Source organism: Grampus griseus, assembly GCF_964374135.1.
Source record: "Grampus griseus genome assembly, chromosome: 10".
Classification (NCBI taxonomy): domain Eukaryota; kingdom Metazoa; phylum Chordata; class Mammalia; order Artiodactyla; family Delphinidae; genus Grampus; species Grampus griseus.
The window spans coordinates 77,340,238-77,365,736 of record NC_139004.1 but is presented as its reverse complement, the minus strand read 5'-3'; the positions used below and the strand labels follow the sequence as shown (position 1 = coordinate 77,365,736).

Here is a 25,499-nt window from a genome sequence, read left to right as displayed (position 1 = left end):
AAACTAGTACAACATTGTAAATTAACTATACTCCAACACAATTTTTTAAAAAAAGAAAGAAAATGAAAAGTCTTAAACTCCACCCCAGATCTCCTTGTCAGCAACTCGGGAGGTGAAGCCCAGCCGTGTCTGGTTTAACCAGCGCTCCAGGCGATTCTGATTCACACTAAGTTTGAGAACCCCTGGGCTATTAAGCAGCAAAACTGACCTGTGAATCCTGATTCAATGCCAGCCCTGTTGTACTTCCTTGCATCAAGCCCATTAAAAAGCGTACATTTTTTGCACACCACATCCTTCTTGTGTAATGCCATTACCTCTTTTGGAGTACAATCCAGTAATTTTTTTTTTTAATATACCTTGGTCTTTAGAGATCTCTGATTGTGAGTCATTTGTTTCCGATTTTTAAATCATTGTCTCTCTCCTCTCCTCCCCTCTGTCCCGTCCTCTCCTCTCTTCTCCCTTCTCTCTGATGAGCAGCACCTACCACTAAATATGAAAATAGCAGGTGATTGAATGGAGTTTGAGGGTAGTGGTGGGAAATGCCAGGAATTATAAATGATATAACTTGTTCCATCAAAACACCAGCCTTTTCCCTCAGTCTAGACAGAGAGTATGCAACTGCAGGCTTTTTTTTTTTTTTTTTTTTTTGACCCAACAATGTTGGCCTGCACAGAGTTTGTGTATTTTATTTCTCCCCTTTAAAATTATTGTCAAAATTTCAAAATCAGATTTCTGACTTTGATTCTGATTCATATTTCCATTTCCCAGTAAGAGAAATTGGAATCTTTGGCAACTCTGGACTGGAGTAAAACAAGGCAACAGTGGGCTGCAACTGAGTAGCAACTGCTCCCTTAAATGGAGTGCTCCCGTTTGCCACAGTCCCCACTACTCCCTGTTGTATCTCTGACTCTCATGCTAAATGGTACTTGCCCTTTATCTTAGCAGTTGTGTTATCACTTATTTTATTGTAAAGAGGAAAGTAAATTCCTTGGCCTATGTGTCCATCACGTTCTGAGTTAAAAGCTAGACTATATATATTTTTTAAATAGGAGAGTCTATTTCTTGTGGAAATGAAAAATCATCTTGTGTGTGTGTGTGTTTTTAATTTTTATTTTTTTATTTATTTATTTTTGGCTGTGTTGGGTCTTCGTTGCTGCGCACGGGCTTTCTCTAGTTGCGGTGAGCGGGGGCTACTCTTCGTTGTGGGCGCACAGGCTTCTCCTTGCGGTGGCTTCTCTTGTTGCAGAGCATGGGCTCTAGGCGCGCGGCCTTCATAGTTGTGGCACACGGGCTCAGTAGTTGTGGCTCATGGGCTCTAGAGCACAGGCTCGGTAGTTGTGGTGCACGGGCTTAGTTGCTCCGTGGCATGTGGGATCTTTCCGGACCAGGGCTCAAACCTGCGTCCCCTGCATTGGCAGGCGGATTCTTAAGCCCTGTGCCACCAGGGAAGTCCCCATCCTATGTGTTTAACACAGAAAAGAGTAGCCCGTTTCATATAACCTTTCTAGCTCCTATGAGCATCTGAGTTAGTGAACTTTGTCTTTCCATCTGCAAGGCAATGAGATACACTATAAAGAATTGTATCTTCCTGCTGGACTTGTCCCAGCATAGCTGGTAGAAACCTGAAAGAAACCATCAGATACCAGTTGGGATATTTGTAACTTCTTATGTATATACTTTCCCCGGGTGATGCTGCCCATAGACTTTGGCAATAACCTCTGCTGTGTGTGACTCTGTTTCCAGGTGGTGATCATGGAAGTCCAAGGCCTCAAATCTTTAGCTCCAAATCGCATTGTATATTGCACGATGGAGGTGGAAGGAGGAGAGAAACTACAGACCGACCAGGCCGAGGCTTCAAAACCAACGTAAGTTATGTTTCTCCGTGGTTTGTCTTCCAGAAGATTCTTCTCATTGGCACCATTTTGGCCAACTGCAGATTAAAGGTTTGGTTTTCCCAGAAGGTTATATGAGACATACACCTTGTTTATTTTCCAAACAAAATGACTTGACTACATTTTTATTTGGCAGCCTTAATAAGGTTTCCAACTCCTTCAGAGAGGAGAACAGAAGGACATTTAAGACACAGCCTCCTTTCTGGAGGCTCTATGTATCACCTTAGAGAGTTTAGTCACAACCTGCAGGCTTCAATAGGATGTGTGGGAGACTTTGATAGAAATCTGTTTCATTATATTTACCAAATAATATTTGGTTTATGGTATGTACAGTTTTTTTTCAAAATCTTTCTCTGTGCCACAGTTATGACTGTATCAGCAAAGCAGTATGTTACATTAGGCACAATCTATTAATTTGTTAGGTCAACACATATTTGTCAAATGCTCACTGTGCCTGTGTACAGGGTGCCATTGAACAGCGGAAAGGAAGATAGTCCCTGTTGTTGCCCTACAGAGCTTATAGTTGAGTGGGGGAGCAGAAACATAATTGCACAAATTTATAGTTACAAATAGATATGAATGCTGAGAAAGAAAGAGTGCTTTGTGAGGAGACAGCAGGGGGACCTGAGCCAGTTTGTGGAGACAGAGTAGGAGCAGGCCTTCTTGAGGAGTTATAAGACATTTGGTCTAATATTTAAAAGTTGAGCCAAAGGGGTTGGGAGTAGAAAGAACATTCCAGGCAGAGTCAGCTTGTGCAAAGGCCCTGTGGTCAGCAGAGACCCTGTGGCAAGGAGGCATTGAAAGAAGGCCAGTGGGGCTGGAGTCCAGAGAACGAGGTATGCCATAAGCTACCAGTGAGGCAGGAAGGGGCTACACCATGAAGGACCTTGCTAGGCCCCGGAGAGGAAGGACGGGCATGTATGATTAGATATGTGTTCTGAGAAGATTACTCTGACTGCAGTGGAGAAGGCCAGAGTCGATGCAGGAGACCAGTTAGTATTCTATTGCATTGGTTCCCAGGAGCGATGATGATGAGAGTCAATAGACTCTCAGGCTGCAAAAATTCTTGAGAGATCGCCACTCTCTTTCCTCCCTCCCCGCTGCCTCTCTCCTTTTCTTTTCTATCTCAATTAAGCCGGCCGAGGCTAATGAGCATCTTTTTTTATTGTTGTTAATTCCGAAGAAAGTCATAAAAAGGATAACCCATGACGGCAGCTCACTGCCTCTCCTCCCTCAAAGCACTAGGAGATGTTTGGCAGAACAGGAATACCGTACCAGGATGTTCAAACAAAATAGTTCAAAGAAAGCACTGAATGTTTCCCTTTCTAGAGAAAAATCTGAGGGCATTGTGTGCCTTCAAGTGGTTCTTTGCATGAATAGGCAAAGGCCTCAGATGCTCCGATCTGGGTGCAATTAACAAGTGTATGGAGGAGGAAATGGAAACCAAAGCAACTTGTTGCACACCATCCTTCCTCCCTTTTTGTAAACTGAGTTTCAATCTGAAAATGAATGCAACTTCTTTTTTAACCACCATTGATAAAAATCCCAGTTTTTCCCCCAACTGTCACCACAGCCCGATCATAATCAATGCTATTATGCTGTTGCATTATTTATATGTGCCTTTGAAAAATGTGTCACGTAGGGGGAATAAAAACCTCTCTGGTGTTTACACTAACCTTTTAAGATGTCGAGCTCAATATGGTATCATATGTTAGAGAAGGAAGGAGAAAGCTCTGATTATTCTAACAGGCTGTTGTTTCATTTAGGCTTTTGTAACTCAGAATGTAATTTAGTTTATTGGGTTTGAAGGTTTCAGTTACCAGAGTAAGTGATGAGCTGATTTTCATGTGCGTATGAATGTTTAAAACAGAGTTTCAGATTAGAAATAAATATGGAATGCTTTGGTCGAACTACTTGATATGCTTATATTTCACATATACACTTACTCATATCCATCCACATGCATTATGTCCATATGAATACATCTCACACTGAAGAAGTATAATTTTTTTATTCCTCTTCAGTCCGTGAGGGGGTATTACCAAAACCCCACAGAGGGCTTGTTTGTTTGTGTTTTAATACAGTAAGAACGCAACTTTCATAACTCGCGTCAAGTCAAATCAGTCTGTAGTGGCTATCCAAAGTGCTGTGTCGAGAAGTGTTCTGAAGCGAAGTCTGTATTCAGAGGAAAATAATGCATGATCGACTCATACAGGAAGACGTATACGTGCCCTGTATTTGCCATTTCTAGAGTATCTCAAAGAGATATACCCAGAGTATGAAATCTACCAAAATGCATGTCTCTTCTTGTCTCTTCTTTTCTCCTTTCCAATATATACATTCTCCTTATAATCTCTACTCAGCTGCCTTCTAAAGCCAAATTCTTCTTCCACTTCTTTTCTTTGCCGTTTTCTTGGTCATGGTTCGCTGCTAATACTTCTCCTCTGCCTCCACTTTTGTCTTGAGATGGTGAATGAGCCTGTTTGTGCAGGTGCATTTTCTTCCTCGTCTCATGTTTGTACTTATTCTGCATCCTCTCCATCCTTTCTTTTCTTTGAAGCTTATATTTCTTCTCTTTTTCCTCCCTGCTTCTACTCACAGTTTTTCCCATTACTGATCTCTAGCTGTCGTCTCTGCTACTTGATTTTGATTATCCCAAAAAGTACCCTTTGGAGGGTCATCTTTCATGTGTCCTAATAACTCCACTTCATCATCTGACAAATTTAGCCTTTTTCCTGCCCTGTTCATCTTCTGATTCTTGTCTTTGACGATTCCTACAGCTAGCCGATGTCCATACTTTATTGATACATTCTAAAACCAAGGTTCCATTCAAGCCTGTTTTATTTACTGCTTATAAATTCTCTTGTTGCTGCTACCAAGTATTTTACCCAGTAACTGGAACTCTAATATCTTATCCTATAACGTGTCTACAAGGAATTTGGCTTTTTCTTTTTTTTCCAAGTACAGTCACAAAAGCAGGAGTACACTGCATGACCCAGTTTGTCCAAGAGTGTTTTTTAGAACTCTAATATGTAGACTACTCCAAGAAAAACAAGGATGGGGAGAGCGGTATTACAGTCAAGTGAGGCTGGGAAATGCCAGACATTACATTTTTTCTGAGTTATTTACAGCGTACTTTGGCATTTTAAAGGCTTTGAGGATTTAATTATAGAAAATAAAGCTTTTTACCTTTGTTTATTCATGAGTTTCCCAAACTTTTTTCCCAAACTACCACCTATTAGCATCCATTGGAAATGCTGTTCTATATTGTTGAAACCTAGCAGTGGAGGGTCCAAGCTCTCTGTCACCTCCTCTATCAAGGTCACCTCTTCACTTATAACCAGGGCCCTGCCCCCAAGTGGTCATTTTGAATTAGGTGCATAATATAAGAAGGCTGTTTTCATGAGTGAGATGTGTTTTGTGGTTGGAAAACATGGCTGTGTGTGTGTGTGTGTGTGTGTGTGTGTGTAGCCCCCTCTCATCCTTCTTTTTACCAGTCTGTTTGCTACACATGGGTTATTTCCAAGCCGACTGTGGATCCTCTCAATGCTGTTGTCCTCCTCTCCTGGGTTTTTAATGCAGGAAGCCAGAATATGAAAATCAGAATTTTTCACAAGATGTATTTACTTTCAAAAATATTGCCTCCATTTGTGAGCCACCATTGCTGCTTCTAGCAGGAAGCCACTGAGGGTGCTGAGGCAGGGCATGAGTAATTGAAACCCTGTTTTGTGGTGAGCAATCTCAGGGAGTCATGGAAATGCAGAAGGGAAATACCTTGTGGATTCAAGAATCCACCTCCTAAGAAATAGAACGGAGGAATTTTCTTACCATAAGACAGTGTTTTTCTTTTTTGTTCAATTTTTATTGAAATATCGTTGATTTACAATGTTGTGTTAGTTTCGGGTGTACAGCAAAGTAATTCAGTTATATATATATATATATATATATATTCTTTTTGAATATTCTCTTCCATTATAGTTTTTTTTTTTTACAAGATATTGAGTAGAGTTCCCTGTGCTATACAGTAGGTCCTTGTTGGTTACCTATTTTATATATAGTAGTTTGTATCTGCTAACCCCAAACTCCTAATTTATCCCTCCCCCACCCCAACCTTCCCCTTTGGTAACTATAAGTTTGTTTTCTATGTCTGTGAGTCTGTTTCTGTTTAGTAAATACAATAAGTCCCCTACATACGAACAAGTTCCATTCCGGGAATGCGTTCGTAAGTCCAATTTGTTCATGAGTCCAACACAGTTAGCCAAGGTACCCAACTAACACAATCGGCTATATAGTACTGTACTGTAATAGGTTTATAATACTTTTCACACAAATAATACATAAAAACAAACATTTTTAATCTTACATCACAGTACCTTGAAAAGTACAGTACAGTACCAGCTATATCACCACTGCTTTTATGCTTGCTTCTGGACATGTGGGCTTGAAATAAAGATGCTGTACTACTGTACTCTATACAGTACCGTACAGTAAAGTACACAAAAGCACAACAACTTGTAGAGGATGCACGCACGTGACAATCCACGCCAGAAACATGAACTAACTTACGTGATTGGACATGCAAACTCACGTTCACTTCTTTGAAAGTTCGCAACTTGAAGGTTTGTATATAGGGGACTTACTGTAGTTTCACTTCTGTCATATTTTAGATTCCACACATAAGTGATATCATATGGTGTTTGTCTTTCTCTTTCTGACACTGTTCCCTTAGTATGATCATCTCTAGGTCTATCCACGTGGCTGCAAATGGGATTATTTCATTCTTATTTATGGCTGAGTAATATTCCATTGTGTATGTATACCACTTCTTCTTTATCCATTTGTCTGTTGATGGACACTTAGGTTGCTTCCATGTCTTGGCTATTGTAAACAGTGCTGCTAGGAACATTGGGGTTCATGTATCTTTTTGAATTAGAGTTTTCTCCAGGTATATGCCCTGGGGTGGGATTGCTGGATCATATGGTAGTTCTGTTTTTAGTTTCTTAAGGAAACTCCATACTGTTCTCCATAGTGGTTGTACCACTTATGTTCCCACCAACAGTGTAGGAGTGTTCCCTTTTCTCCACACCTTCTCCAGCATTTATTACTTGTAGACTTTTTAAAAAAATATATTAATTAATTAATTTATTTATTTAGGTTGTGCCGGGTCAGTTGCAGCTCTCAGGCTCCTTAGTTGTGGCATGCAAACTCTTGGTTGTGGCATGCATGTAGGATCTAGTTCCCTGACAGGTGATCAAACCCAGGCCCCCTGCATTGGGAGCACGAGTCTTAACCATTGTGCAACCGGGGGATTCCCTACTTGTAGACTTTTTTGATGATGGCCATTCTGACTGGTGTGAGGTGGTACCTCATTGTGGTTTTGATTTGCATTTCTCTAATAATTAGCAATGTTGAGCATCTTTTCATGTTCTTTTTAGCCATCTGTATGTTTTATTTGGAGAAAGTGAATTAATTTAAACGAAAAATAATATTAAGTAAAAAATAGCACAGGTGGTACCTAGATATGATAAACTATCATGAAACTATCTTGTTTGGTATGTGGAAATGGCATAGTTTGGGAAAACAATATGCAAATTACTTTAATTTGGGAGAAATGATGTAAGGAAACCTGATACATTCCCTGAGTACAGGATATACTCCCAAATGACTGTCTTTCTCAGTGTTTTCTTTCAGTGCATGTTACCCTCCAATGAAAGCATGTCCTGAGGACTAAATACAAGAGAAATTTAAGTGATTTTGCTGAAAAGAAAGGCAGTTTAAGTTAGCAGCCCAATATTGTGCTAACTTCTCTGAAATTGTATTCTTCTGAGTTGAAACCAAGGGTGCCACTTGGTATTTGATTATTTAACAACTTTATTATTCCCTGACAAACCATGGACTTTATGATACATGGATTTCATTACTGTCAAGAATTTGAAAATACAATCAAACCATTTCCTGCCATTTTCCAAGAGAATAAGAAAATAAAATACCCTAACAGTTAAATCTTGCTATAGCCCTAGCATCTTCTAATGGCATCTTCTCTGATGAGAACATAGTTTAAAAAAAAAAAAGAATAAAACACAATGACTTGCTATAACATTTTCTTCTGTGAAATATCTTATTTGTCCTAATGGCACAATTCAGAGTGGATTGTGCTTATTAGGCCCAAATTATTCATAGAAATACAGTTCCATTAAATCGTCCCACATTAAGTCAGTTACAAGGTTAGAAAAGGAAGTCATGCCCTCCAATTTCTTTCCTCACGTATCATCTTCTTGACGGTACTTCCTTCCTCAATTTAGCTAAAAATGTTTTCTGTGTACTTGGAATGGTTTATATGGAAACAGAGTACATTTCCTGAATGGCCCCTTTGAAATTTAGGTATAAGGGAATGATGTGAAGGGTAGGCACTTACATTTCCTCAACAAGTGTACATGGGGTGCTCTACTTGTGACCAACTAGTACTGGGGCTACAGCCATGAATAACACCTCAAGCCTTGGCCTCATGGAGCATACATTCTAGTAAAGGACACAGGCAACAAACAAGGAACAAGTAAATATACAAGATAATAACGGAGTGTAATTTGGTTCCGTAAGAAATGAACAGGCTGCTACAGTACAAAGTAATGGGAACATATGTTACTCAAGTGGCCGAGGAAGTGCACTCAGAGTAGGTAATGCGTGACTTGATACCTGAAGGATGAGAAAGATCCAGCCATGAGAAGAGCTGGAAAAGCATTCCTGGCATAGGGAACAGCATGTGCAAAGGCTTTGAGGGAGGAAGGGGCTGGACGTGTTCCTGGACTGAAAATAGAGCAATGTGAATAGAGATTAGTCAGAGAGGGGGAATGTGCTACAGGAAGAGTCAAAAGATCAAGGCAGGACCAGACAACGCAGGGCCTTCTAGGCACATGAAGGGTCTTCATTCTAAGACCATGGAGAAACCATTGGAGGATTTTAAGCCAGGGAGGGTACGATTGGATTTCCACCTTGAAACCTGAAGCCTCTTCACGGCCCAGAGTAAACTTGAAAAGACAGGTGTATTAGTCAGCAAATATGGAGCACGTACTGTCTGCCAGGCATTAGTGTAAATTGGGGGCTAATACAGACATGGCCCTCGATGTTGTAGAGCCTGGAGAAAAGCTGGCTGGAAACATCTGAGTGCCTGGGCACAGAGTGATCAATTCTTCAGGGGCCACTATAGCTGCTGAGAACTGCAAAGCCACCAGATGGAAAAACAGAGGGAGGCCTCCTGAGATTCAGCTTTTTTTTTTTTTTTTGTGATATGCGGGCCTCTCACTGTTGTGGCCTCTCCTGTTGCAGAGCACAGCCTCCGGACGCGCAGGCTCAGCGGCAATGGCTCACGGGCCCAGCCGCTCCGCGGCATGTGGGATCTTCCCGGACCAGGGCACGAACCCGTGTCCCCTGCATCGGCAGGTGGACTCTCAACCACTGCGCCACCAGGGAAGCCCTCAGCTTCTTTCTTGTCTACCTTTCTTGAAACTCCAGTTCAAGGTCACAGTCCAGAAGACATTTATGTAACACTGAGTGAAAGCCTGGATACCATTTCTCTCATTTTTCCTTTCTGAGGAAAAGGCTTAGCTTCATTCAAAGTTAATTAAATCTTAAATGGCAAAGGCCAACGTTGACCCAGAAATTCAATTTTGCTAGGTTCCCTGAAGACGTGTGGGTTGGGAGGAAGCACAATTCTAATCACAGTTTGGGATGCTCAGAGACTGGAAAGCGTCATCCAGAAGCCACAACTTGTGTTGAAAGCCAGTTTGTGTTTGCTTGTGAGCTGGAAGGTGAAAGCAGACTGGCTGCTAAAACAACAATCAGCAGGGTAGCCAGTAGAAAGGAAGAGGATGCTAGAGAACAAGCTTTGGAGAAGGTGCTCCGAGTGCTGCATCCTCAGTTAGCCACCCTCTCTTATGTAGGTCACCAAGCTTTCTGGCTTTACCGTGTCCTGATAAGTGGTATCCAAGGCCCCTTCTCAAGAGTTTTATAGTTTTTTTTTTTCTTTATCTAGCTGATCCTGAGAAGAGCCATAATGGTAGAACTTGATGCAGAATTTTCAGGAATTTCAAGTAACAGCGAGTTGGTGAAATTTCTAGAGCTGGTAGGAGTTTCAGAAGTGGGTAATCAAGTGGTGACTGGAGTTTGGCATTTAGACAGTGATGCTCCATCCAGTTGTGAGACATCCATGAAAGTTCTGATTTCACGAGGAGTCCAGCATTGGGTGGGTATGAAACAAGGATGTATCTTTTTTTTGAGGTGGGGGGCCTCTCACTGTTGTGGCCTCTCCCGTTGCGGAGCACAGGCTCCGGACGCGCAGGCTCAGCGGCCATGGCTTATGGGACCAGCCGCTCTGCGGTATGTGGGATCTTCCCGGACCGGGGCACGAACCCGTGTCCCCTGCATCGGCAGGCGGACTCTCAACCACTGCGCCACCAGGGAAGCCCAAGGATGTATCTTTTTATAGCCCTTTAAGGACTAAGTGACAGTAGGTCCATTTCCTGTCTAGTTCAGCTCCTTGAGTACCTTGTCTGAGCTTACTTGCCAGTTACATCCGTTGATGACATGAACTGAGAACTGGACTGATTGCCCAATCACTGTTCAGTGGGAGTACGATTCAATACATGTCTCCCCAAGTGTGAAAAACTGCTGTAGTTGTTATTTAGTCATCAGGAAAAATATAGGATTGAATGTGATACCGTCACTTATCTGTAGGAATGAGATAGAGCCCAGAAACTCTAAATTCTCACTAATAAGAAAACAAGAGAGGCTTGCTTTAGATTCATTGGTGCATAGAAGCAGTACAGTGTTGTGGTCAAGAACACAGAATGGGAAGGCAAAGTGCTGGGTCTGAATCTCAGCTCTGTGACCTTGGGCAGGTCACCTAACTCTGCCTCATTTTCCGCATTCTTGAGAAAATTAAATGAATTAACATATATAAAACACTTAAAACAGTGCCTGTCACATAGTAATCCTGCTGGCTATTATTATCATGGCTTCATTCTTGTTGAGAGGGAGGAGGGAGGAGGGAGACATGCAAAAAAAAGTGATCTGAGAGTGGCATGGACATATATACACTACCAAATGTAAAATAGATAGCTAGTGGGAAGCAGCCACATAGCACAGGGAGATCAGCTCGGTGCTTTGTGACCACCTAGAGGGGTGGGATAGGGAGGGTGGGAGGGAGGGAGACGCAAGAGGGAGGAGATATGGGGATATATGTATATGTATAGCTGATTCACTTTCTTATACAGCAGAAACTAACACACCATTGTGAAGCAATTATACTCCAATAAAGATGTTAAAAAAAAGTGATCTGAGTCTAAAATAGTAATCACTAATATTGATCCAACATTTTCTATGGGCCAGGTACTATACTAAGTACTTCACAGTCAATGTCTTATTTAATGCCCTACTGAAATTATAATACAGGTTCTATTGCTATTCCATTTTACTGATGGAACTACTGAGATTCAGAGAGGTTAAGTGACTTGGTCAAAGTTGCACAGATAATACATAGCTAAGCCAGGAGCCAAACCCAAAGGCTGTAGTTTTTGCTCATTCTGCTCCCCTGCCTTTCTGAAGGAAATCACTTCCCTAGAAGAAAGTCTTTTAATTAGCATTAACTACTCAGCAAAACGATCTAAGAGGGCTCATTTCCTTTCCATAAACTCAGTTATTTTGTGGGTTAAATCACTGCCCCTATTTAAATGGTGATGAATGTGCTGGCGCACAGGTGTTCCACGTCAGTGCACACGCTCAGCTCAGCAGGTGGAATTCAGCCCATAGGCAGCTGCTCTGTGAGGTGCTATGTGTGCAAGTCTGCAAAGATGAGCCAGAGGTGCTTACAGAATTCCAGGAGAGCCACTAATGATCATCATCCTTCCTCGGGGAAATCATTCTCTATAACAGTTGCTCCTACCATTTATTCAGATAGCCTAGGCACCAGGCGCTGAGCCACCTGGTACCAAATGGTAGAACTTCCCAGAACTGGGTGTGAATCCCAGCTCCACCACCTACCCGCTGGGTCACCTTGGGCAAGTGGATGCTCCTCACTGAGCTTCAGTTTCTTCCAGTTTGAAATGGAGGCAGTAATACATCCTACCCCATGGGGCTGGTGTTGAAAGACAATATGACCCAAGCTAAGGACTGAGTACAATGGATGGCATTTCTTGAGAAATATTGCTAATAGGCAAAAACCCGTTATAATATCACTGAATCCCACGTGGTAGTGTTATGAAATAGATACTTTCCCCTCATTACATATATAAAAAAAAAGAAGCTCAGAAAAGTTAGGAAGGCTGCCCTGAAGTCCTCTAACTCCCAAAACCCAGGTTATAGGATTCTAAGCACACGGAAAGCAAAAAGCCAAGTCAGCCAAAGGAGAAAGGGCACTATTGCCAAAATGCTTTCCAGAGCAAGAGGACAGACCCGCAGCATAGGCTGCCATCAATTTAATGATACAAGACCTGGTTCCCAGGAGAAAGAGGAATGGAAAAGGGCAGTGGTCTCCTTGAGTCCTCATCCAGACTCACAACACACCTGAGCGTCTCGCCCCATACCGCTTGGATCTCCACAAGCCCATTCTTCCAGCTTCTTTCTGGATCAGAGCCTTTGTTCAAGAGAGGTCAAGTGCCGCTGAGATCATACTTTCTGCATGTTCCTAAGTGTCTTATTTGTTTTACGGCAAAACCCCCTGTGCTGTGATATATCGATCACCTCACTGCAGGGATGCTGAGGGGTATGGGGCCTCCAAGGACGACAGATGCTCTTCTTGGCACGATGCCAGACATCAGGGTGTTTGGAAGCCTCTGGGGCTCTGGTGCTTTAGTTCTGGAATCCCTGAAAGTTCCCTGGGTTCATGGGTAAGGACTTAAAAGCTGTCACCCCAGCCCATAGCTTCTGGTTCACAGAATTTGGGGTGGAACTGCTATTTCAGAAAGCCTTCAGTAGATGGAATCTGGTTGGAAACATTGTAGTGATTATATGGAAAATAAGGCTCAGCACAGGCATCAGAGCAAAAGCTTTGGGCGAGACAATTCTAGTGTGGATTCCAGTCGTGCAGCTGACATTGTTACAGTGGGTAAGTTACTAAATCCGTCTGAGCCTCAGTTTCTTCATCTGTAAAATGAGGCTAATGATACTTACAAGCTTGTTTATGAGGTATCTATTTAATAATATATGCAGAGCACTTGACACAAATCTAAGAACTATTATTTTTATCTCTATAATTGTTGTTGCCATCAGTGGAGCCAGGATGGAAAGGAAAACAGCACAGGCCATCAGAGTCAGGTGGTGTGGACAAAAGAAGCTTAAGATAATTTCTCTCTCAATTAGATGTTGGTTTTTTTGGGTTTTTAAAATATTTATTTATTTTATTTTAATTTTTTGGCTGCGTTGGGTCTTCGTTGCTGCGCGCAGGCTTTCTCTAGTTGCCGCGAGTGGGGGCTACTCTTTGTTGCGGTACGCGGGCTTCTCATTGCGGTGGCTTCCCTTGTTGCAGGCTCTAGGCGCACAGGCTTCAGTAGTTGTGGCTCATGGGCTCTAGAGCGCAGGCTCAGTAGTTGTGGCATGCGGGCTCAGTAGTTGTGGCTCACGGACTCCAGAGCACAGGCTCAGTAGTTGTGGCTCACAGGCTTAGTTTCTCCGCGGCATGTGGGATCTTCCTGGACCAGGGCTCAAACCCGTGTCCCCTGCGTTGGCAGGCGGATTCTTAACCACCGCGCCACCAGGGAAGCCCCTTAGATGTTGTTTTGAAGTTTGCCTTGGAATGTGTGCATTTATTTTGTTAGGGAGGGAGAAATCCCCCCCACACCCCTCTGGAGTTCTTTCGGCTGGTCTAATAATTAAACTGACACAAGACAGGTTAACGGGGAAAAAAAATAAATTCGTACGCATAGGAGGTCTCATAAAAATAAGACCCACAAAGTGACCAAACTAGGCTATTTATATATCATTTATAGACAAACAAATAATTATTTGTGAAGATTTAACAAAGGGGTTTTTGCTTGGGAAAGGAAGCTAATGAAGAAGTAACAAAGTTTGTTTATACAGTTTTCTTAGCCTTGAATCCCCTAGCTCTGGTGATAAGGATGCTTTCTATCCTCTTGGTGCAGCAAAGATACTTACACGTAGGAGATTTATATCCTGCTGTCGGGGGGAAAGAGAGAGGTCAGCGTGGGTTTTTTTTTTTTAATATAATTTCCCCCTACTGGCTGTTTTCCAAGTAACTCTAATTCAGAATAATCAGTACTGCATGTTGCATATTTGGGGGCAGCCTGCTGTGAGCCCCAGCAATGTGTAGATTCCTTACTCATACCTGGAAAAATCTATATATCAGGCTAGTTTTCATATAATGCCTTACGTATAATACATGGTCAATAGGTCTTGATTGACTCTGATCTAAGCCTTAATGCGAATGGTGAAGGACTCCGGTCGAAGCTAAAAAGTGGGTCGTACAGGATGGCCTCGGAAACCTCTTTAGAGTACTCATGACCATAAGGATAATTGTGGCAGAGATTTCTCCACTCAGAGGAGTGCTCAATATCTGAAAGAATAGAATGGGCTACAAAATATCCAAAAGAACAGAACAAAGTCTGAAAAATAAAGTGAACCCATTTTGTGAGTTCTTACTGACACCAAACCACTGTTACTTTTCAAGTAATGAACAAAATACACACCAGCTACACACACGACCTCCAAAGACTCACTAGGGACATCACAAGTTAAACTAAAGCTATGGAAATTTGGGGATATCTTGACATTTAGCAAATAGGCTGCCATGAAATGTAAGGAAGGCAGGGTTCTGCAGTTCTGGATTTTTTTTTTCTTTGTCGATTTAGTAGAGAGAGAGAGATGGAATAAAGAGACCCCTTGTCTACCGTTACTTCACATATCAACTAGCACAATAGAGCTGCAGTATCAATATTTGAGGACTATTAGGAAAGAGGAATTAGAGGCAGGAATCTCAGTGTCTAAAGTCCCAGTTCTGCCCTGCCATGCACTGTCACCTGATTTTTCTCCCTGCCACGTCAGAGAACACAAACTATCTACTCCAACAGAATAGGTGATTTTCTCTTGAGCCAAATGTGTCAAGATTAGAGACCTGGAAAATGCTTCTCTCTCGTTCTCACTTTCCTACTTTAGAGAGACCCCAAACAAAACAAATGTCAAAACCAGCCTGGTCTCTGAGAATGGCAGCCTCTGGAAGAACTCGTTATGTTCCTTTGGTCACTTGTGATCAGCATTCATCCTGTGGGCCTGCTCCTTGATGATCGCAGTACTTGCCAGTCGGGGAGAATCAGATCACAGGGAGAGGAACACAGATACCACTCACCATACTCCTTTGTTGATTCCTTAGGTCCTTCCGTCCTTTATCTCATTTATGTGACTGGCTTCTATACGCTATACCCTGTGCAAGGTGCTGGGGATACAGGAGTGAACAAAAGAAGCAAAAATCCCACCATTATGGCAACCACAGTCTAATGGGACAAACAGTAGACAAGGCCATTGTAAATCACTGTGTAGAGATGCATCAAAGTCTGGCTTTGGCCTTGCTGTTTGGTCAGAATGTATGTAGCTTTGCTTCAACTTTGCCATTGGAAGGCCTACTAGTCAAATGATATTTCAGTCATTTCTAGCTTGTCTGCACTTGTGCCTGGTCAGTTATCACGTAATCACATAGCTAATCGTCGTAGCCAATCAGTGTGATAATATACGTAATACAAGCAAAGTATATCATTCTGCTTTAATATCTGAGTATTCATTTTGAAATATAAGTGAGCATTCCAAATGCATATTAAAGTGAAAATCTTTGTGCTTTATATGTTGAAATTCTGTCGGTCAGTGGCGCTATGTATATATATATATATACACACACCCACACACATTTATTACCAAAATGTCGACATAAGTAATAATTAACCATTAAAACCTTCTTATTTTATATGAAAACACAATTAAAATTTTCAGTTGAGTAGATGAATATTAAAAGAATATAACTTGACATCTTTAGGATGAGTATCACATCCCATTTGAGCCAAGAGATCTTTGTAAACTTTAAATAATAGTACAAGGCAGAAAAAAAGATTAGGCTATGTCACAGTTGTAATCTTTGGATAGACCCATTTGCTGTTCTAGCATTCACCACCTTATACAAAGTAAGATAAAGCTTACATTAATCTGTTGCTATCTAGAAGGAAGGAACGCTTAATTTGCTCTCACTGTTACTATTTCCCCACACTGGCAGAGCTGGCCCCCAAATATTCCACCTCTCCACCAAGCTCGAGGCAAAGTAAACATCTCTTTGGCATCCATCTTTAAATGTGCAATCTAGTGGCACCGAGGGGAAGTGTTTAGTCGATAGGGCTAAGAAATTATTGTTCCTATACCACAATAACAGAAGTTTGAATTTTGACTATTAAAATTGTAATAATAGAATTATAATAATGACTAAATTGTTTGTTTTTGCAAATTTAAAATATTGCTCTCCTAAATTTTATTCTTCTCAAATATAGGTAATATTTTTAGATAAATGATTAAATCTGTTAACATCTCTTTATTTTTTAATTAATTTTTATTGGAGTATAGTTGATTTACATGGTTGTTTTAGTTTCTGCTGTACAGTAAAGTGAATTAGTTATACATATACATATATCCACTCTTTTTTAGATTCTTTTCCCATATAGGTCATTACAGAGTATTGAGTAGAGTTCCCTGTGCTGTACAGTAGATTCTCATTAGTTTTCTATTTTATGAATAGTAGTGTGTATGTGTCAATCCGAATCTCCCAATTTATCCCTCCCCCCACCCTTGGTAACCATAAGTTTGTTTTCTGTATCTGTGACTCTATTTCTGTTTGGTAAATAAGTTCATTTGTACCATTTTTTTAGATTCCACATGTAAGTGATATCATATATTTTTCTTTCTCTGTCTGACTTACTTCACTCAGTATGACAATCTCTAGGTCCACCCATGTTGCTGCAGATAGCATTATTTTGTTCTTTTTTATGGCTGAGTAATAGTCCGTTGTATGTATATACCACGTGTTCTTTATCAGTTCAGCCATTGATGGACGTTTAGGTTGCTTCCACGTCTTGGCTATTGTAAATAGTGCTGCAGTGAACATTGGGGTGGATGCATCTTTTTGAATTATGGTTTTTCTCTGGATATATGCTCAGGAGTGGGATTGCTGGTCATATGGTAGCTCTATTTTTATAATTCCTTTGATTCTTGTGTTCTCAGGAGCTTATTTTGTGATATCAGTACTCAACTGTGGCCAAATATTTATTTGTAACACTCAGTCCATTTAGCGTTCTGCCAAGATGTGGGTTCAGGGCCCCTCCAGCTCTGCTGTGAAGGAAAGATGCAGAGGGATTCGGTGGAGGCTAACCAAATTGGGAAGAAGCAGCTGTTTTAATTGGGTTGGTCTGAAAGTGTCCCCAAGAGGTGACAGTTGAACAAGAAGGAGCCAGTCAGACAAAGAGCATGCTGGGCAGAGGGAATGGAGGCTTCAGGGACCCTAAGAAGGAAAGTGGCATGTTCGGAGGGCAGATAAAAAGCCAGAGGAGCTGGAGCAGAACGAGGGGGAAGGGCGGGATAGAAGTGGGTCAGCCAAAGGCTGATCCCACAGTGTCTGGAGGCCGAGGTATGAAGTTTGGATTTTTAAGCCTGAAAGTAACCTGATGGTATTTACGTATTTAAAAGATTCTTCTGGCTGCTGTGTGAGAATAACTTCATGGGCCATCATGGGAACAGGGCCACCAGCTGGGATGCTGTTGCAGTCATGTAGTAGATGATGGCAGCTGGTGGTGGCCCAGGAACAGGAGTGAAAGGAACTGGTTCAAGAAGGTGTGGCATATATATACAATGGAATATTATTCAGCCATTAAGAAAGAATGAAACATTGCCATTTGCAGCAATGTGGTTGGACCTAGAGATTATTATGCTTAGCGAAATAAGTCAGACAAAGACAAATACCGTATGATATCACTTCTATGTGGAATCTAAAAAAAAATAATACAAATGAATCTATATACAAAGCAGACTCAGAAACAGAGAAAACAAATTTATGGTTACCAAAAGGGAGGGCGGGGTGGGGAATTAGGAGTATAGGATTAACAAACTACCATATGTAAAATAGATAAGCAACAGGATTTACTGCATAGCACAGGGAATAATAGTCAATATCTTATCAAAACCTATAATAGAATATAATCTGAAAAAACAAACCCTGGGGCTTCCCTGGTGGCGCAGTGGTTGAGAGTCCGCCTGCCGATGCAGGGGACACGGGTTCGTGCCCCGGTCCGGGAAGATCCCACATGCCGCGGAGCGGCTAGGCCCGTAAGCCATGGCCGCTGAGCCTGCACGTCCAGAGCCTGTGCTCCGCCACAGGAGAGGCCACAACAGTGAGAGGCCTGCGTACTGCAAAAAAAAAAAACCAAAAAACAAACCTGAATCACTATGCTGTACACCTGAAACTAATACAATATTGTAAATCAACTCTACTTCAGTTTTTAAAAAAAGATATATCCAGACCTCAAACCAAGATTTTCCTCATATCCTTTTTCTACTCTTTTCCAAGGGGAGTACTATGCCCTCCGGGGGTTGCATTCTAGTCCTTGCCATTGCTTGGTTTTCTCCTGTTTGTAATTGTTTATTGCCCCCCAGTCCTTGCTTTGCACAGGTTACTTGCCAATTTGTAAGTTGCAGTTCGGAGGACTTGGCAAATGACCTTGAGTGAGTTGCAGTCAGCAGGCGACTCTTAAGACCTCCTGGGTAATGGATGTACAGCTGGGAACTAGGACAGTTGGTTCCCTAGCTGGGTCCTTTATTCTCTGCAAGGATTACTCTACAGCGGTGCCAAATCTGTTCTTTCTCCAGTTAGCAAAGACATGTCTTTTACAGAATGTTACATTCTGACATTAGGGTGACATTGACACCAAACCAAAAAAAATTAATGCATTTACTTCCCCCTCAAGGTTACATGCCCTGCTTGGTTTAAAGTCAGATGGCACTGTGCTTGTGGCCATACTTGCTGCTAGTAGGGAGGTATGAATGTGAAAGGATTTCCAGAAATAACCTGCAACGGGCCCAGTGTCACTGAGTGAGGGAGCAGTTTTTTGTAAATAATGTGAGTGTTAGGTACTTGAAGTCTTTCATGAGGGTCATGTTTAATTATATTTAAGTAAATCAGGCTTACCAGTGTTATAGCATGTAATTAGCTATATTAGTTATTCAATAAATAGTTACTGAATAGAATAGAATAATAGAATAGAATAATAAATAGTTATTCCTTAGTTATTCAATAAATAGTTCACCGTGGAGTCTTAGACCTAGGATTCTCCTAACAGATGCAGCTGCTGAAAAACGTGGGCAGGAAATACATATTTTGTACATAAACTTCAAATAATATTTTCTTAGTATCTGTTTTGTGTAAAGCACCGTGCTTAGTCTTCTTATTGGCTTAGTTTTAAAGATTAGATTTGATATTTCAGATCAAAAAATTCATATTTTTTAATATGAATTTCCCCAAAATTGAGGGAAAGTGTAAGAAAAAATTTTACAGTATCCGTCAGCAATGAATATAAATGTTTTGGTGGTTTTTTCTTGTTTGCTGTTCTGTATCTATGAGTGTGTGTGTACACAACACCCCACAGGTATAAGCATGTGATACATAACCTTGCATGGAAATTTTATACTCATGTATGATTGTTTATTTTGGAGAAATTCTTAGAAAAAAAAATGGTTCATAGCTTGTTATTTCCTACGTACTGGTGAGTAGGGCGACCACCTTTCTCAGTTTGCCCAGGACTTACCAGTCTTAGCACTTAAAGTACTATGTCCTGGGGCACACTGGGATGCTTGGTGACCCTATTCTAGTGAACACATATTTCCAACCTCTGTCATCCTGTAAAAAAGGTGATGGGGAGAAGGTACAGCTGATAGTCACTTGCTGAGTTTATTTGTTCGGAGTCCTCAGCTTCCACCATCAGGCTGCTGTCTTTGTCTCTGGCAGCCTCGAGAGTTCCTGGCAGCATTTAAACTTGAGCCTGAAATTAAGATGCAGTTCAGCTGTTTGTACACAAACAGCAAACAAGTCATTGTGCTCAAATGAAGGTCATTCTCCGGCCTCACTGAGCAAGCTCAATTTGCTCCATTTGTCCGGATACATACAAAGGCTCACAATTAGAATTATGTAAACAGCAGAGTGATACCTCCCGTAACTAAGGGAGCAGATTATGTTGTGGTGTTTGTACATTAAGGTGAGAACAGTTAATTTCTTAGGTACATTTGTGCAGCGTCTTGGGTGATTGAAGAATCAGGAGAAAACAGAGTCACATTAAATTATACAGGGAGAGATGATAAGCATGAAACAAGCACAACTCATTGTTGGAATTTTCCAGGTCTTCTGCAATAACTAGTAACAATATAAGTCCTTTTTTAAGTAGAGTTTTTGAGTTATTTCCTTCCCATTTTCTTTTAACCTACCGGGATCAGGACAGCATATCCACATGGTATGTGTTAGGTTCAAGCGAAAATGTGTCTGCTAAACAAGTCGTAGAACCAAGGTTAATACCACTGGGTTTAATTCAAGTAACCTAAGATCAGCTACCAACTTCATTACCCAATACCTAAATTTTTTCTAGGATCTAGGAAAAAGTATTATATATAGAAAAATATATATAGTGAAAAAAAGATATATTTTTCCTCTATATAAGTATATAGAGAAAAAGCAATAGAAATATAAATTGAGATAGATACATAGATATTGACATAGTTTGAGGAAAGGATTCTCTCTTCCTTTTGGCTTTTCTTAGCTCTTTTTAAAAAGTAAACTAAGAAAAAGATTTGACCCATATTTGAAATGGAAGATACTCAGGCCCTTAAGAAACAAGATGAGAAACCTACATAACCTTGAGGACCCTCTAAATAGAGAGGCAGTTAATAGGGCTTAACTCTAAACCTAGGTTGCCAGGGTGACTAAAACCATTTCTCTTGAAATTGACATCAAACACCTCCTTAGAAAGCTGGGATAAATCACAAAAAACGCCAAACCGGCAGTATTTGCAATGATATTTTAGACCCAAAGTACTGATTAGAAGTACACACTTTCTCTGCATGAGGTTAAATCTAATCAAGGGACAAGTGATTAAAATTTCTTCCTAGGATTATTTATTTTAAAAAAGAAAATGAGGAAGTGCAAATCCAAAAATATTGTCAGTTCAACCAAAACAAAGACTGTGGTTTGGTGCGGTCTACTGTCTGGCTGTTTCAGATCTCTAGATCCAGTTTGCATCCTGATTTATTCTGTTTATTCTGCCATGATTCATACCTGTTTCCTTAGTTATTCAATAAATAGTCATTTATATAAAATATGAATCAGACTCTGCTCTAGGCACAAAGGTACAACAATGAACAAGACAGTCCTTGGACTGAGAGAACTTATATTTTACTGGGAGGAGATATAAAATAAGTATGAAAACAAGATCATTTAAACAGCAGTGAGTACTATGAAAAAAATGAAACAGGGTAGTATGAGGGGGAATGACTGGATAGGGGGAACACTCCCTTTAGATTGTCCAGGAAATCCCTTCCTGAGGAGGTGCTCTTGGAGTTGAGAATTCAATGTCAAGGAGTCAGTCACCTGGAGAGCAAGCAGAAGAATATTCCAGAAAGAGGAAAGAACCAGTTTAAAGTCCCCAAGGTGGGAATAGCTTATGACGGTCACAAAACAGAAAGAAAAGCATTGTGTCTGGAGAACGTGAGCAAGGGGGACAGTCATAAAAGAGGTAGGCAAGGGCCAGATCAGGTAGCTAGAGCCTTGTGGGCCATGAAAGGACTTTTCATTTTAACAGCCACAGGAAGCCGTTGGAAAGTTGTGAGCAAAGGATGGCCACCATGCCAGATACTATGTGGGTGACGGCTTGGAGGGAGAAACAGACACTAAATAGCTTTGTAATGTATTGGCTCGGAGTTGAGTGATGGCTTCCTTGGGTGTTAATTATTATACTTCAGAAATTACATATATGAGTATACTACTTGGCAATAAAAAGCAATGAAGTGCTGATGCATGCTATAACACTGGTAAGCCTCAAAAACATTATAAGTAAAAGAAGCCAGATGCAAAAAACCCCATGTTATATGATCCCAGTTGTATGATATGTCCAGAAAAGGCAAATCAATGGAGACAGAAAGTAGACCAGTGGTTGCCTAGGATTGCAGGCAGGAGTGTGACCAGCTGCAAACAGGCACAAGGGATCTTTTGGGGGTGATGGTTGTATTCTAAAATTGGATTATAGCGGTGGTTGCTATAATGTTGTAAATTTACTAAATATCATTGAATTGTACACTTAAAACAGATGAATTTTTTTTAATTTTATTTTTTTATTGGAGTAAAATTGCTTTACAATGTTGTGTTAGTTTCTGCTGTACAATGAAGTGAATCAGCTATACGTATACCTATACCCCCCCTCTTGGACCTCCCTCCCCACCTGCCCCCCGCCCCATCTAGGTCATCACAGAGCAGGTTCCACTAGCTATCTGTTTTACATATGGTAGTATATTTACCTCAAACCTAATCTCCCAATTCACCCCACCCTCCCCTTCCCCACCTGTGTCCACATGTCCGTACTCTATGTCTGTGTCTCTATTCCTGCCCTACAGCTAGGTTCATGTGTACCATTTTCCTAGATTCCACATATACGCATTAATATATTCGTTTTTCTGGCTTACTTCACTCTCTATGACAGACTCTAAGTCCATCCACATCTCTACAAATGACCCATTTTCGTTCCTTTTTATGGCTGAGTAATATTCCATTGTATATATGTAACATGTCTTCTTTATCTATTCATCTTTATTTGGACATTTAGGTTGTTTCCCTGTCCTGGCTATTGTAAATAGAGCTGCAATGAACATTGGGGTACATGTATCTTTTGAATTATGTTTTTCTCAGGGTATATGCCCAGTAGTGGGATTGCTGGGTCATCTGGTAACTCTATTTTTAGTTTTTGAAGGAACCTCCATACTGTTCTCCATAGTGGCTGCATCAATTTACATTCCCACCAACAGTGCAAGAGTGTTCCCTTTTCTCCACACCCTCTCCAGCATTTATTGTTTGTAGATTTTTTTTAATTAATTAATTTATTTATTTATTTTTGGCTGTGTTGGGTCTTCATTTCTGTGCGAGGGCTTTCTCTAGTTGTGGCAAGCGGGGGCTATTCTTCATCACGGTGCGCAGGCCTCTCACTATCGCGGCCTCTCTTGTTGCAGAGCACAGGCTCCAGACGCGCAGGCTCAATAGTTGTAGCTCACGGGCCTAGTTGCTCCGCGGCATGTGGGATCTTCCCAGACCAGGGCTCGAACCCATGTCCCCTGCATTGGCAGGCAGATTCTCAACCACTGCGCCACCAGGGAAGCCCTGTTTGTAGATTTTTTGACGACGGCCATTCTGACCAGTGTGAGGTGGTACCTCATTGTAGTTTTGATTTGCATTTCTCTAATAATTAGTGGTGTTGAGCATCTTTTCATGTGCTTCTTGGCCATCTGTATGTCTTCTTTGGTAAATGTCTATTTAGGTCTTCCACCCATTTTTTAATTGGGTTGTTTGTGAAAGATGAATTTTATGGTATGTAAATTAAACCTCAATAAGGCTGTTATTTAAAAATTTATCAGGAGAAAAAATTCCGTATATATTCTTTTTTTAAAAAGAGCAGACACTGGGAGACTAGTGGGAAGCCTACTGCCACTGTTGCAGCAAGAGGTGATGGTGGCTTAGACTGTATTGACAGTAAAGGAAAAATAGACATGTTTTGGAGAATTATGCAAAAAGGCCCGTGGTTAGATTAAATGCGTGCGCGTGTGGAAGTCATGGGGGGAGAGAGGCATCCAAGATAGCGTCTCGGTTTGGGGTGTGAGCAGCCAGACCGTCGTGGTGCTGCTCCCTGAGTGGCAGAGGAGCAACTCATTCACTTCTTGCCACACCTGCTAAGTCACCCTCTGTGAAAAGCCTGGTGCTAGCAATTAGTAAATTTTACACACACGCATACACTTATGTAGTCAAATATAGAGGATTCAAAGTTGTTCTTGTATTAACAGCTCTCTGAGTCTCTTGTGCTTTTTTTTTTTATTTTTTTATTTTTTTAAACATCTTTATTGGAGTATAATTGCTTTACAATGGTATGTCAGTTTCAGCTTCACAACAAAATGAATCAGTTATATATACACATATGTTCCCATATCTCTTCCCGCTTGCGTCTCCCTCCCTCCCCCCCTCCCTATCCCACCCCTCCAGGCGGTCACAAAGCACCGAGCTGATCTCCCTGTGCTATGCGGCTGCTTCCCACTAGCTATCTACCTTACGTTTGGTAGTGTATATATGTCCATGCCTCTCTATCGCTTTGTCACCGTTTACCCTTCCCCCTCCCCATAGCCTCAAGTCCATTCTCTGGTAAGTCTGTGTCTTTATTCCTGTTTCACCCCTAGGCCTTTCATGACATTTTTTTTTTCTTAAATTCCATATATATGTGTTAGCATACGGTATTTGTCTCTCTCTTTCTGACTTACTTCACTCTGTATGACAGACTCTAGGTCTATCCACCTCATTACAAATAGCTCAATTTCGTGTCTTTTTATGGCTGAGTAATATTCCATTGTATATATGTGCCACATCTTCTTTATCCATTCATCCGATGATGGACACTTAGGTTGTTTCCATCTCTGGGCTATTGTAAATAGAGCTGCAATGAACATTTTGGTACATGACTCTTTTTGAATTATGGTTTTCTCAGGGTATATGCCCAGGAGTGGGATTGCTGGGTCATATGGTAGTTCTATTTGTAGCTTTTTAAGGAACCTCCATACTGTTCTCCACAGTGGCTGTATCAATTTACATTCCCACCAACAGTGTAAGAGGGTTCCCTTTTCTCCACACCCTCTCCAGCATTTATTGTTTCTAGATTTTTTGATGATGGCCATTCTGACTGGTGTGAGATGATATCTCATTGTCGTTTTGATTTGCATTTCTCTAATGATTAGTGATGTTGAGCATTCTTTCATGTGTTTGTTGGCACTCTGTATATCTTCTTTGGAGAAATGTCTATTTAGGTCTTCTGCCCATTTTTGGATTGGGTTGTTTGTTTTTTTGTTATTAAGCTGCATGAGCTGCTTGTAAATTTTGGAGATTAATCCTTTGTCAGTTGCTTCATTTGCAAATATTTTCTCCCATTCTGAGGGTTGTCTTTTTGTCTTCTTTATGGTTTCCTTTGCTGTGCAAAAGCTTTTAAGTTTCATTAGGTCCCATTTGTTTACTTTTGTTTTTATTTCCATTTCTCTAGGAGGTGGGTCAAAAAGGACCTTGCTGTGATTTATGTCATAGAGTGTTCTGCCTATGTTTTCCTCTAAGAGTTTGATAGTTTCTGGCCTTACATTTAGGTCTTTAATCCATTTTGAGCTTATTTTTGTGTATGGTGTTAGGGAGTGATCTAATCTCATACTTTTACATGTAGCTGTCCAGTTTTCCCAGCACCACTTATTGAATAGGCTGTCCTTTCTCCACTGTACATTTCTGCCTCCTTTGTCAAAGATAAGGTG

General features: G+C 41.1%; 1 protein-coding gene across 17 annotated transcripts in view; it reads left to right on the top strand.

Moving 5' to 3' along the window:
• Positions 1-25,499, top strand: part of CADPS (calcium dependent secretion activator) — a gene marked incomplete at its 5' end in the record, with an annotated part of 486,465 nt that overhangs the window by 232,686 nt on the left and 228,280 nt on the right. For all 17 annotated transcript variants that reach the window (XM_082664108.1, XM_082664107.1, XM_082664102.1 and 14 more), the window contains one exon: positions 1,744-1,865. In XM_082664108.1, coding sequence (XP_082520234.1) covers positions 1,744-1,865 — 122 coding nt within the window. The remainder of the gene's footprint in view (positions 1-1,743; positions 1,866-25,499) is intronic.